This window comes from Protopterus annectens, chromosome 11.part0 (genome assembly GCF_019279795.1).
Source record: "Protopterus annectens isolate FY-2018-M chromosome 11.part0, PAN1.0, whole genome shotgun sequence".
Classification (NCBI taxonomy): domain Eukaryota; kingdom Metazoa; phylum Chordata; order Ceratodontiformes; family Protopteridae; genus Protopterus; species Protopterus annectens.
Window position 1 is genome coordinate 277,926,072 of NC_056745.1, and position 14,537 is coordinate 277,940,608.

Sequence of the window (14,537 nt, forward strand, 5' to 3'; positions counted from 1 at the left end):
GCCACACCCAAGAAACAGACGACCCAATCTCAGGCACCTCTTTCCTTGCCTCAGTCTCAACTGCTTGAAATGTCGGAAGACCTTATCATGCTGCTCAGGGGAAGTCAAGCTACCCCCTCCAAAAGGAAAAGAGATCTGTCCCTTGTAGTTTTGTCTGAACAAGTCAGATGACTCTGAAGCATCTGAATATGAAGACATACAAACCTCTCTCTACATATAAGGATTTTGATGAAGAGTATTTCATCCCTTCAGCCTCTGCCCCAGAGAATGTTTCCTTTGGGGAAACCCTTCATACCTTAAGGGACCATTTCCAATGGGAGAGTCAAGACTACCCTCAGTCTAAAAAGAGATTTGGGGAATTCTTAGATCTTCCACAACACAGACCCTTGGCCATCCCCCCAGTACTGGATGTTGTGGAGGATGTTTTCCTGGAATCCAGCTTGACTCCTGACACCCTCCCTCCTGCACCCAGAAAACCAGACAGGTATTATAGAGTCCCTGACTCACACAAATTTCTTTTTAAAAATCCTACTGCTGACCCTGAGGTAATTTCTCAAGGGCCTAAAGGGATTAAAGCAACCTCTGCTAAGAATCCCACCCCCTCAGATAGGGATTCCCGAGCACTAGACAGATGGAGGTAAAAAAGTATACACTTCAGCTACTCTTGCTATCAGGGCACTAAGTTGTCATTTCCATATGCTAAAATTTCAGTATACCATGAAAATCCTCAGAAAATCTCTTCCTTTCCTGCTTGTGCAGAATCTAAAGAGTTACAAGAGTTAATGCATTCTGCAAGTCACGTAACTAAACACAACTTGCACTTTGATTTTGACGCCCTAGAAGCTTCTTGCAGGGCAACAGTCACTGGATTTGTCATTAGAAGGCATGCATGGCTTATGGAACAGCCCCCCGCCAGACCATGTCAAATCTAAATTGTTAGATGCCCCCTTGCAAAGACAACTTATTTGGCACTAAAGCAGAAGAGGTCTTAAAAAAGATGGAAGAAAAAGCAAAATCTCTGCAGACAGCTAAGGATTTCTTACAGGTCCAGTCACCCAGGTGTAGCAGGCATTGTCCCACCAAGCACTGGCCCTTTCCTGCTCCCACTAAGCCAGTTCAGCCCAGGCCCTGGGGAACCAGACCCCCCCAGACAGCAGCCACAGGGTATTCAGAGATCTAAGCAGTGGACTACCTCCACTTCAAAACCAGGGAGTTCTAAGCCACCCCTTATGGTAAGAACTCACAATGACTCACCTTCCCCACCCCCACCCTCTGCCCACCTTCACTTACCCCTAGGAGAAAAACTATCCTTTCCGGCAAGCACCTGGGCCACCATTAATAAAAGCCACTGGGTTCTCAACATAGTGTCTCAGGGATACAGGTTTTCCTTCACATCCTTCCAACCCCAAAAGGGTTCCCAGATCTACCCTCAAACCATTAGGCAGAGGCTCAAAAGCATAACCTTTCCCTGCTTTCTATGAGGGCAGTAGAGAATGTTCCTGCAGAACAGATAGGTCACGGTTTTTACTCTAGACTTTTTCTGGTGCCCAGAAAAGAGGGCACCTGGCGCCCCATCCTCGATCTATCGATGCTAAACACCTTCTTGGTGATCCCAAAATTCAAAATGCTCACCCACCAGTAGCTGCTACCCATGCTGTCTAAGGACGCATGGCTAGCCACCCTAGATCTAAGAGGCCTACCTCCACATTCCTATCAGGGAATCATCCAGGAAATCTCTCCGTTTCAGGGCAGGATCTCAACACTTTCAATTCTCTGTGCTACCCTTTGGCTTATCTACTGCTCCCAGAGTTTTCACAAAATGTCTGGCTCTGGTCATTGCCTTTTGCAGACAAAGGAATATCCAGATTTACCCATACATAGACAACTGCCTTATTCCTGGCAGATAGCCAGGAAAAGCTGCTCAAGCACCTGGCCTTTGTAAAGACCCTACTAACCTTCCTAGGGTACAAAGTCAACGAAAAGAAATCCAAACAGGTGCCCACCCAAAGGATTATCTTCCTGGGAGCAAGCCTGGACACAGCATCCCAGATGGTATTCCTTACTCCAGAAAAACTAATTTTCCTGACAGCCTACTTCTTTCAACTAGCCACCAGACCCCAGTTATTTGCAAGGAAGATCCTGCAAGCTCTGGAGTTCATGGCATCTTGCATACTACTCATTCCATATGCCAGACTGCATATGAGGAAACTTCAATGGTACCTAAAAAGCCTTTGGTGTCAACACTTTCAAGACCTGGAGACTCATACCTATAATTCCTTGCCTCAGAAAAGATTTTCTTTGGTGGGCAACAGCAAGCTCCCAAAACAAGGGACTACCTTTCTCACCACACCACACCTCCCGCCCCGCTGCCCATACCCTCACCACAGACACATCAGACTATGCTTGGGGTGCACACCTGGATGGCAGGTGCATACAGGGCCAGTGGAGCCCACAGAAAATTCCTCTGCATATCAGCCAAAAAGAGATGATGGCTGTCAAGCATGCCTTGATAGCTTTCAAGCCCCTTCTCTTCCCAGGGGCTCTCCTGATCAAAACAGACAACACCACTGTGATGCGTTATATCAACAAGCAGGGAGGGACTCACTCCTACCCTCTATGCAGGCTGGTCATGACCCTTTGGCACACAGCCTCTGCCATGCAACTGCACCTGTAAGCACAATTCCTACCAGGTTCTGTCAGCTCTCTGGCAGACCAATTCAGCAGAAATCTTCTGGACCCACACGAGTGGCAGCTCAACAGAAGAACCTTCACCCTAATAACTCAGAAATGGGGCACCCCGAAGGTCAACCTCTTTGCCTCCCACACCAACCATCAGCTCAGCAAATTCTGTACCAGGGAGCATCACTGCATGGCTTGGAAAGTGGATGCCCTGTCCTTCCCCTGGGTCAGTCTATCGGTCTATGCCTTTCCTCCACTACCTCTCATCCCCAGGGTACTGCTCAAAATAAAGGAGGAAAAAACAAGGACAATTCTTATAGCTCCAGACTGGCCTCGTCAGCACTGGTACCCCTCGCTGCGCAGCCTGTCCCCACTGCCACCATGGCATCTTCCTCAGATTCCAAACCTCCTGACCCAGAGGGAAGGAGAATTCATGTATCCCCAATTGCAGACACTCAGTTTGGTAGCTTGGCTTATTCCCTAACCCTGGATCAATCTGCCAACCTCAATAAACTGGTTCTAGATGTTAAACTTGAGGCCAGATGCCTTAGCACTAGAAAGTCTTATGCTAACAAATGGAAAAGGTTCTGTACCTGGATCCAGGCTAAGGGAGCCAATATGGCACAGCCCTACCTCCCGCTCATCCTGAATTACTTAGCTGACCTACTACACAGTGTCCTCTCTTTCTCCTCTATAACTATTCATGGCTCTGCTATCTCTGCTCATTTCCCCACTGAGCAGCCCCTTTTTTCACACCCTTTGATCAAACAAGTTCCTAAGAGGGGCTGGCAACTTGAGGCCACTCAGAAGAGCACCAACCCCAACTTTGGACATTAACTTTGTATTTGAAAAGCTCACCCTGCCCCCTTTCGAACCAGCTTCTTCATCGTCTTCTTCTTTCGGCTTTTCCTGGTTAGGGGTCACCACAACGGATCATCTGTCCGCTTATGATTGGCAGTGGAGTTTTACGGTGTCGAGTTGCCAGCCCGGCGCCCAACCTTCCACAGAAGGCCCACACACACTCACACCTAGGACCAATTTAGTGTCTAATCCACCTACAGCATGTCTTTGGGATATGGGAGGAAACCGGAGCACCCGGAGGAAACCTACGCGACCACAGGGAGGACATGCAGACTCCGCACAGAAGGCACCCCAGTCAAGAATCGAACCAGAGAACCTCTTGCTGTGAGGTGGCAATGCTAACCACTGCACCACTGTGGCCGCCCATTTGAACCAGCTTCTTCTGCAGAGCTAAAATTTCTCTCCTGGAAGACAGCTTTCCTTCTGGCCATCACTTCAGCCAGAAGAGTCTCCAAGCTGCAAGCGCTCATGGCTGTGGAACCCTTCATCATCTTCTATGCTGACAGGATATCCTTCAGAACTAACCCATCTTTCATGCCCAAGGTTGTGTCCAGTGTGGCTCTCATCCAATCCATTCATTTGCCCACCTTTTTTCCTAATCCCCAGAACAAGGGGGAAAGGATTCTGCACTCTGTATATGTGCACAGACAGCTCAGATTCTATCTAGACAGGACTAAATCCTTCAGAAAGTCTGATCAATTGCTGGTTAGCTTTGCTACAGGGGCAGAAGCCAAAGCCATCTCCAAACAAACCATTTCCAATTGGATAGCACACTACATCCATTTCTGCTACAAACAACATGGAAAGCCTCCCCCCAAGGGGGTCAGAACTCACTCCACCAGAGTAGCCTCCACCTCTGCAGCTTTCCTCAGAGGAGTCCCCACCAGGGACATCCTGGATGCTCCACCTGGACATCTGTTCACACTTTTACCAAACATTACCATCTGCCTCTCTTCAAATCCAGGGCAGGGTTTGCCTCTGCAGTCTTGCAGGGCATCCTAGCCAGCCCCTAGTTAGCTTGACTGCCTCCACCCATTTCCTCAGCTTTGGGAATCAACCCAAATGTGATGACTGCAACAGTGAAACACGAAGAACATAGTGCGTTTGTGTACACTTACCATAAATGTAGATGTTCAAGTGTATTCACTGTTGCAGTCCTGGTTTCCCTTCCTCCATCCCCATTTCTTCTCTTTCCTTACAAGGGACATGTTGGTATTTACTTTCTACTGGTCGGGTTCTTCCACCAGAACTTGGCTCCTACTTGGGGGCTCCTGACAGGTTAGGGCAAGAAAAACTGATGTAATGGCATCGGCTGCCTTACTTTATACTACTGACAACCTGACGTCAGTTTTGAAGTGACAGCAACAGACGCAAAAATGCTAAGCCTCTGGTATTTGGGCCAGCCAAGGGCTACCCTGGCATGGATAATCCAAATGTGATGACTGCAACAGTGAATACACTTGAACATCTACATTTATAGTAAGTGTACACAACTGTATTTTCTTTATAGTCAGACATCAGAAAAGTACAGAGATAGCGGCTGTTTTTTTGGGGGGATCAATATGTTTGCAAGCAGAGAGAAGTTCCATGATCACTGTAAAACATTTGTTGATATGGCTTGGTAGGGGGCAGTATGTGTGTCTGGGAGTAGGAAATTTTGTGTTAAGGTAGTCATTATTTCTTTCATTTTACACACAATCAAAATTGGAAGCTTATGCAGAATGTGTCTATTTTTTGGGAGTAAATGGTGAGAAGGTTTGCTGTGTTTAAAATCAAATGTAATTACATTGTCACTGTTGAGTGATCATCGTTACAGCTTGTCATTGAGGCAGTCAAGCTTTTATAGCAGCCAGTTGAAAATACATTGTTCTCCATTTTGAGAGGTTATTTAACTTTTGCTCAAAAGGCAAGATGAAACTAATGTTCAGAATAGAGGTACACAAACCTGTAATTACAGCAGAAATAAAAAACTGATTAATATTTTGTTAGATAAGGCAGCATTTATGGTGCCAAGTATGTAGGGTGAGGCTTTAAGCTCCTTGTACTATCAGCAATGGCATACTGCTTTGTAAATTAGTATTGAGATTCGGTGAAGTCCTTAAGGGTCAAATGACATTTTGCAGTGTGTTTTCTACTTGGTATCTTTTTGTCATAGGGGGACTGGTGTATAAACTTGTACATAAGTTGTAAATATAGTGGTGGTGTACATAAGTAGTGAATGCACTGGTGTCATGGTGTGACATTATACCTGATTTCTGTTGGAGGACTTTTTCACTCTGTCTTTTCAGCAGAGGTAATGTCCAAAATAGTGAGCACTAAATTCTCAGAGTAGAAATAAAAATTGCATGTACATTTCTGCATTTTTCCACTCAGACATATAGTTGCTATTTCATGGTCTAAAGCAGATAAACTAGTGGCCTCAAATTCAGAATTGAGATTCACTTAACTTTCTCAAGGTTGACTATAGACTGAGGTGCATTTTGTTGATGAACACCCTTTTGCTGTCTGACTGTTTTAAAATGGGAATTCAAAGAGGACTGGGAATATAGCCTTTTAAATACAGGTACCAAATGCAAGGGGTTTATTATTTATTTAGTTATTTTTCTCTAGTAGTAGAGCAGTGATAATTTATGACAAATTGCAGGCTTAGCTTGAATTGTAAAGTACAGCAAGGATACATGACAAGGTAATACAGAAAAAGTAGTTCAAAAAGAATGTTACATTAGAGTCACAGAAGGCAGTTAAAACGTAAAACGGGTAAATAAGGTTACAGGTATGATGATGTATTTATAGCTGTAGAGTAGTACAGCCCTTGTGTATATGCATCAAATGGATGAAATATTGACATCCATAAAATTAACATAAAAACATTGAAAATTTTAAAGTCAACAGAGGAACCAGATGTAGGCTTAACCTCGTTGCAGGAAAAAACAAATGCAGATTATTTTATAGGGGGAAGCCCCCAACACACTAATTACATATTCTAACTCTGAGATTGCACAGTCCCCTTGGAAAGGGCATATTCCTGTACCTGGGGATTACCAATCGCACAGACACATCAATCAGCTGCTACTCTTGACCAAACAGATGTCAACATTTGGGTGTTTTTGCTCAAAAGTACTTAACCCATGTATAGATAGACGTATAGAAACACATGCGCGCACACACACACACACACACACACACACGCGCGCACGCGCGCAAATACGCATTGTTCATATAAGAAGTGTACATCAGAGAGAGACCCAACATAAAAGGAGTCATATTGGCAATAAGGAGATTAAGGTGATATCTAGGTGATTATCTTCCGTAGCACAATTTTGCATTTTGCATTGTACTCTGTTTCCATTTAGAGTGTTGTGCTGAATGTGCATGTGCGTGTATATCTTTCTGTCTTTCTCTAGAAAAAGTGTGCACATGCATTTTTTGAACTTGCAATTAGCTAACATGTCATGGTTTGAAGTAGCTAAAAGTGGTGAGGTCAAATTCTACATTGAGCTGAACTGCAATCCCATTGATTAGACTAGCAGTCATAGAATCATTTTGTATTCAAACAGCCTGTTCATACTGCCTGAAAGTTTCATAATGAAATCTCAAAGGTTGACTGAGATAACAGCTTTTCATACAGAGGAACCAGATCCAGGGGTTCATATGCTTTGACTGTCGCACTTAGAGCGTTATACTAGGTTTCTATTAGGGATGTTATATTTAATGACTGCTTAGTACTGCTCAGTACTGAGAATACCATATTGGTCTGGAATACTTTTTTAGTGAATTGTTATTACACCAGAAGTAAAACTGTATATTTTACCAAAAAAGTATTCATTTTTAATATGCTGAGGCTAAAATGCCATGCCTTATAGCAGATTCAGTGTGGTCAAATCCACCGACGAGCTGCACTCCAATATCCAAAGTTAGAATAGCATTCATATGGACTTTATGTAGCTGAGTGCACTGTTGGCACTGATTTATCTTTTTATATGGAATTACCAGATGCAGAGATTTATATGCCTTCAGTGTCGCAATATCACATTTTGCATTGTACTGTGCTTCCATTTTGTGTTGTGCTAAATGTCTTTTCAGCATATAGAATGCACTGATGGCCTAGTATGCTTCTTTAATAACAAATCTCCTATGTCTTTCACTAGAAAAAAAAATTATAGCATTCAGCTGGCTAAAATGCCATGATTTGAAGCAGCTAAAATGATAGGATCAAATTTAAAGTTGAGCTCCACTGAAAATTGTAAGGCTATAATAGCCTTCTTAAAGGAAAACTCCACCATCTCCTACAGTTTATCTCATTGCCTAGGTTGGTTTTCTGCCTACACTATGGTTCCATTATTGTGTAGGTACCAATAACCTGCTTGTATTTTTCTAAAATTTTCATTTCCTTTTACACAGATTCAAAGGAAGGGAAAAGACCACCCACTTAAGCTTAACTTCTCACATAATTTACAGAGGAATTTGTCTACACCTGCATGACATACCACAGATAGAGTGAAACTTGTAGTCAGGTACTGCTGACCGTCTTGTATGGGTAATTAATTTATTTAATCTTATGTAGATAATTAGTCCTGCCGATGTCAGGAGCAGAGCAGCTGCTGTAAAAAAGATGAGACTGGTATAAAATTGTTTTTTATTCTCTTTATTGCAGAAAGGAGGATAACGTACACTGACTCCCAGCTACTTCCAAAGTAGCCATTACTTTCACAGCAAAACAAAGCAGTTAAGATCAGTCAGTGGTTAAAGGGCAGTTGTCACCTCTTTTGACAAATTTGCATAAGCAACATCACACCATTGAAATGCTAAGCTTTAAACTTTAAATGTTTGTTTATACTGCTTTACATTTTGTATGCCTTAAATGTAGTGTCAAAGATATCTGACATTTAAAGAAAAGTCAGAAAATATTTTTCCTGTAATTCTTGTAATGTGTCAACACATTTAAGAAAGTGGGGGAGGAGGGAACTGTCAATTTATCTTGGACTACATAAAGATACTTTGAACAAAGGCCTGCAATTTAGCTACTTTTTGGTTGCAGCAGTATACCTAAAACAAGCTCTGAAGCACAAATTAGAGCCATTCAAGAAATAAAAGAAGCAGTCATGTTACATAAGATATATAAGATGGCAGTGACTGACACTAATCCCATTATGTGTCAGTAGCATGGGAATACACCACTACTTCCTTATGTCTAGTATGACTCATATAAAGCAGGCTTCAAGTTTATTATGGGAAAGAGAAAGACTTGAACAAGATCACATTGATTTGTCAAGCCCCATTGGCAGCCATTTTGTGGAGTGTGCCTTTTAATGTTGCAACTTTCGGCTTTTCCCGGTTAGGGGTCGCCACAGCGGAACTCCAGTCCGCTAATGATTGGCAGTTGATTTTTACGTACCGAGTTGCCAGCCCTGATGCACAACCTTCAACGAAGGTACGCCCATTCACGCATGTCTCCACGCAGAAGATGCTCTGAGAGTCTAACCGGACAGCGTCTTACTGTGAGGCGACAATGCTATTGAGCATACTCATGCTACTGCCTAAAAGTTTCATAATGATTTGTCAAACTAATAAGATTTGGCCTTTTAAGTACACCGGTACCAGATGTGTGGTTTCATATGCTTTCACTGTCGCAGTTTGACATTTTGCATTATACTCTGTTTTCATTGGAGTTTTGTGCTGAACTTCTCCTCTATGTGCAGTAAATTATAATGACCTAGAATGCATCTTTACTGAACTGGCATTTAATCACAAATTAAAAATAAAAATCCTATACATTTCACTAGAAGAAAAATTATTTTTCACCAGAAGAAACATTTTTTTTTTTTCAGCTGCAACATATCATGGCTAAAATCTCATGCTTTAAGCTAGATAAAGTGGAGCTGTCAGCTTCTAAAGGTATTGTTCTTTTAAACCTTTGGTTCTTTTGAGATAAGATGCCTGTCTAAGTTAGACATTTCTTCTTCCTTTTAGATAAGCTCTGGTAACAGAATGACTGACTGTGAAAGGAAGAACTCTTGAGGAAAAGGTGGCATGTCATAAAAGGCCGCCTTCTGTCCCTTTGCCACAGAGACAATCTGAATTAATAGAAGCATGAAACATTGACTATCATTGTTGTATCTTTTTTAATATGTGATGTGTATAATTTTAGTGTTTTTTTTAATCAAAGAAGGAAGTCTAGTGTTCCATCCTATTCATGACATTCTGCAGGCTGTGTGTTGGCATGGTATATTCAGGCATGTCATTTTTTTAAATGATACTACAGCAGGTAGAACTTTGCCAGTGACATTTAAAAGAATATCACTCTTCTTTTAAAAGTTAGCACACAGGCTACTACTCAATCCTTTTAAATAAGTCACTCCAGTCAGCACTTAAAATGCATTCTAAATGTATAAAGTAAAAAAAGGTAAGCATTGTTTGAGTATATATATATATATATATATATATATATATATATATGTATATGTGTATGTGTGTAGCTTTCTCAGTTGTCTCGTGTTTAATTTCTTTTTTTTTTTTTTCAAAACAGGTTTATTGTTTTAACATATAAGAGAAATATCATAACAATTTTATACAAGTAATTAAAAATAGGTATTATTATAATATTCAACATGTTTGTTTAATTTCTGAGCACAGTGCAGATTGTATCATTATTGTTTTTCTACTCTAGGAAAATGAGAGACTAAATAAGGAGCTGGCTTACTATACTGACAACAGTCGAGTCAGACGACGTCTGAAGGATACCTTTGCTGATTCACTCCGTTATGTGAATAAAGTTCTAAATTCAAAGTTTGGCTTTACCTCTCGTAAAGTTCCTGGCCACATGCCTCATATGATTGACCGCATTGTTATGCAAGAACTGCAAGACATGTAAGTATGCTACTTTCCCAGCAGTACTTTTTTCGTAGTCATGAACCCTATTTGGAGACATTAAAAGATAGTATTATTATATTGTTGTTGGGTATTAGGAGACAGAGGAAAAATCTTGGGCCATTTCTGTCAAGCACCTGGCTTAAAGGATATCATAGGTTCATAGGTTTATACTAGGCTATCTGCCCTAAGGCATTTATAAGCCTAGCCCAAAGTTTTGTGGCTTACGCCACCCCTTATGTTAAAAAATATTGTGCCCATTAGTTTGTTGTGCCTCTGTCCAGCAGTGACACAGAGATGATTCCCGGGGTAAACCTACGATCTCCCATCCACCAGTCAAGATTTCTCTTGAACAGAGCCAGCGAGGTGCTCTGCCTCACATGGACCGGGATTTTATTCCACAGCATAGGGAGTCTCTGAGTGACAAATCTATCCCTCCAGCATGCCTTATTTATATCTGTGCTAAGGTTTAAGTCGCTTGCTCTAGTGGATCTGGTAGATTTGGATTTTTTGAGGTGGAGCATGTCCATTAATTCCGGGTTGGACATGGCCTTGTATGTCAGGCACAGGTCACCTCTGAGCAGACGGTATGCAACTGAATAGAGCTGGAGTTTCTTCAGTCTGGCAGCATATGACAGATTTTGGAATCCCTTTATCCTTTTGGTGTGGAACTTTTGGGGTCTCTCCAATTGCTGCAGGTGTCGGGTGAGATACATCCCGAATGGGGCATTGTACTCGATCATTGGTCTGATAAGTGAAGAGTACAGGGGAACAATGACCTCACTTGATCTGGATGTGAATCCCTTCATGATCAGGTGGGCAATGTAGAAGGTCTTTCTAACCACTTCAGCAATGTGAGTGTCAAAAGAAAGGCCACTGTCAACCTGGGTCCCCAGGTCCCTGATAACCTCTTCTGTGCTTAGTGGATTGCCACCTATATGGTAGCTTGGGGTTACCTTGTTTTTCCCGAAGGGTATGACTATACATTTTTTGGCATTTAACTTCAGGCCATGGCTCTGGCACCAGCTATCAGTTTCCGTGAGACCCCTCTGAAGGATATCTGTGTCCGATGTACTTTCCACTATGGCGCCCAGTTTGCAATCATCTGCAAACTTTGTCAGCCATAGTCCTCCTATGTTTGCCTGTACTTCTGAGAAGTAGATGCCGAACAACAGGGGGCCAAGGACTGAGCCCTGTGGGACACCACTTGTGACCGGCTTGGTGTCTGACATGGTGCCAGCAACTCTAACCCTGTGGGTTCTGTCCTTTAGCCAGTTTGCAACCCATCTTGTGACATATGGGTTTACATTTAAGCTGGTAAGTTTCTCTATAATACCTGAGTGGGGTATTGTGTCGAAAGCTTTTGCAAGGTCAAGGTAGGCTGTATGGACTGCCTTTCCCTCATCAATGGCCTTGGTGACTATTTCGAAGAAGTCGACCAAGTTCAAAAGGCATGATCTGCCCTTGACAAAGCCAAACTGGGTCAGGTCCAATGTCTGCAAGTCCCCTATGTCTTTGTTTATGAGTTCCATTATGATCCTCTCCATAGCTTTGCAGACCAGGCTTGTTAAGCTTATGGGGCGGTAATTACCAGGGTCCGTAGAGGCACCGCCTTTGTGGAGTGGGACCACAGTTGCCGTACGTCACTCGTTGGGCACGTATCCTGTGGTAAGGCTAAGATTAAACAGCTGCCTTATGTGCGGGTTTAGTTCCTCATTGAGTTCGTGTAGCACACAGCCGGGGACACCATCCGGTCCCATTGATGCTGTGTTTTTAGCTTTAGAGAGAGCAGCTTTTACCTGCGCATTTGAGATGTCTGGGAGGCTACACTCCGCTGGGATAGTTATCTCTCCTTTTGAGGGGGAGAGGGGGTGAAGTTTGCACTGAACCTGTCTGCCAGTATGTTGGCAATGTCTGTGGGTTCAGTGATTTTTGTATCATTTTGGACTAATTCTGAGCATATCTGGGAGATTCCACCCAGGTTTCTAACATAGCTGAAAAAGGCCTTATGATTGTCTTTTGAATCTATGGCAATTTTTCTCTCAAAGTTGGCCTTGGATGATTTTATGAGTGCTCGTATTTTTTTACTAATAATGATCAAGGGTGTCTTCTCTTTTATGGATTTTGCTCTATCATGTAACAGCTTTCTCCTCTTATTGTAAAGTTTGTTTATGGCTGGGGTCCACCAGACTGGACGTTTGCCCTTGGTGGAAAGAGTCTTGGTTTTATTAGGGATTGCCTGATCCATGCAGTCCTGGAGGTGTTCTTAGAAGGCATTTGTAAGGGCTTCTGCAGCTTGGGTTGTGGTTTCCACTGGCTCGGGGGCCTTGAAGGATACCACACCAGTCTTGAGTAGTGTGAAGTTTGCTTTAGAGAAGTTCTTCACTGTGGTCTTTTTTGTTTGGGGTGGGGGCGGGATGTGGATTTCCAGTGAGATTAGTTTATGATCTGATCTCACCAATGAGAGATATACTTCCAGTGTGGAGCATTTTGTCCCCATGTTTGTGATGATGAGATCTAGTATATTTTCTCCTCTTGTGGGAACGGTGACTAGTTGTTCCATGGCATTTGAATTTATGAACTCCAGGAACCTTTGGACTAAAATGTTGGGGCTTGAGTAATGTTCCCAGTCTATACTCGGGTAGTTGAAGTCATCCAGTATAATGGTGTTTGGAGATACATTTATACCCTCCAGTGTCTTCAGGAAGGCTGTGTGGGGTTCCTGAGTTTGAGAGGGTGGCCTGTAGCATGCTACAAATTGTAGAGCAGTTTTGCCTATGGTTAATTGCACCTGGATGGTTTCCGATGCTTCGTGCGTTGCCACCAACCTGGAGGTGTGGGTATCCTTGATGAATATGGATACACCCCCTCCTTTTGTGGTGTGGTCCGGGTTTTGGGGCGGGCATGATATGAGGTAAAACCTGATAGTGCCGGGGTGCTCTCAGGAGCCTTGAACCAGGTTTCAGTTACAGCACAGACATTGATGTTCTCCATACTGAGAAGGGTCTTGAGTGCGTGCATTTTGAGATTTAGACTTCTGGCATTGAGCAGCATTACCTTTAGTTTCTTCCCATTTTTGTTTTCTAGGGTGGTAGGTTTAGAATTTGAGCCTTGCCTAAAAAAGGCACTATGGGGGTGGCAAGAACCTTAGCCAATATCCGGAATCCCAGGGGTGACAGGTGCAAGCCGTCCCTTGCGAATCAACTCACTCACTTGGGGAGGCATCAGGAATCTGATTAGGGAGAGAAGTCAGCAAGCAAAGGAGAGTAGCATTGCTGGAATTGAATTCATCTTTTCATCTTTGAGTCTTGGTGAGTCCCTTCACAAGGCGGACCCTGTTTTTCACAAAATCTCAACAAGATGACACTGATATATAGACTGCATTTTATATAGCATATATCATGGACAGAAGTAGGTTAAAAAATGATAGCTGGGTGCACAAGACCCAGGATAAAAAAGTGCCCAATCCTAGTAGGTGCACTTGTGCCAGAACTGGAAAAAATGACAGTGTAGAATCCTTAATACACAAAAACATTCCTACAATAGGGCCAGGCCCAAGGGGAGGATGGCCCCCTTGATGTAGAAGGATGTAGCACTCCACAAAAAAACACAAAAACTGTTAGGCCAAAAAAGAGCCATAAAGATGATAAAGTGGACTACTGAGGATAAGAAAGAAATTATGTATTGTTACTATTATTCAGGAAGCCCAGAATTTCCAGACAGAAGATGTACAAAAAGATTAAGAGAAAATTAGAGGAAAGAAAAATACTTCTACAAGAAAAATTGTCAGAAGCTTCAAATAAAAAAGTTTGTGTTCATTAATGCAACAGATTTATGAGAAACATTATATAGACCAAGAAACCTTGATCCGTTTGGAAAAAGAAGCATCTGAGGAAGTGCGAAAATATAATCAACAAAATCTAGAGACTTTTGAAAGGTACAAAAAAGAAATATGGACTTGGGGAAAGAGAGATCTGATATGGTGCAATATTTATGCAAAAGAGAGAGCCAAATTAATCAACACAAAAAAAGCAGTCCCAAAGATATTCAAAGAGAAATACGGACAAAAGCATCCAGGTATGGAAAATTTCACAATAAAAAATAGGATCACAAAGGGGGAACATAGAAGA

The 14,537-nt window shown here is 42.5% G+C and overlaps 1 protein-coding gene across 3 annotated transcripts in view; it reads left to right on the plus strand.

The window, feature by feature from the left end:
• The window catches only part of GNPTAB (N-acetylglucosamine-1-phosphate transferase subunits alpha and beta), a 1,418,669-nt gene that overhangs the window by 916,648 nt on the left and 487,484 nt on the right, over window positions 1-14,537 (plus strand). For all 3 annotated transcript variants that reach the window (XM_044087751.1, XM_044087750.1, XM_044087752.1), the window contains exon 14: window positions 10,208-10,407. In XM_044087751.1, coding sequence (XP_043943686.1) covers window positions 10,208-10,407 — 200 coding nt within the window. The remainder of the gene's footprint in view (window positions 1-10,207; window positions 10,408-14,537) is intronic.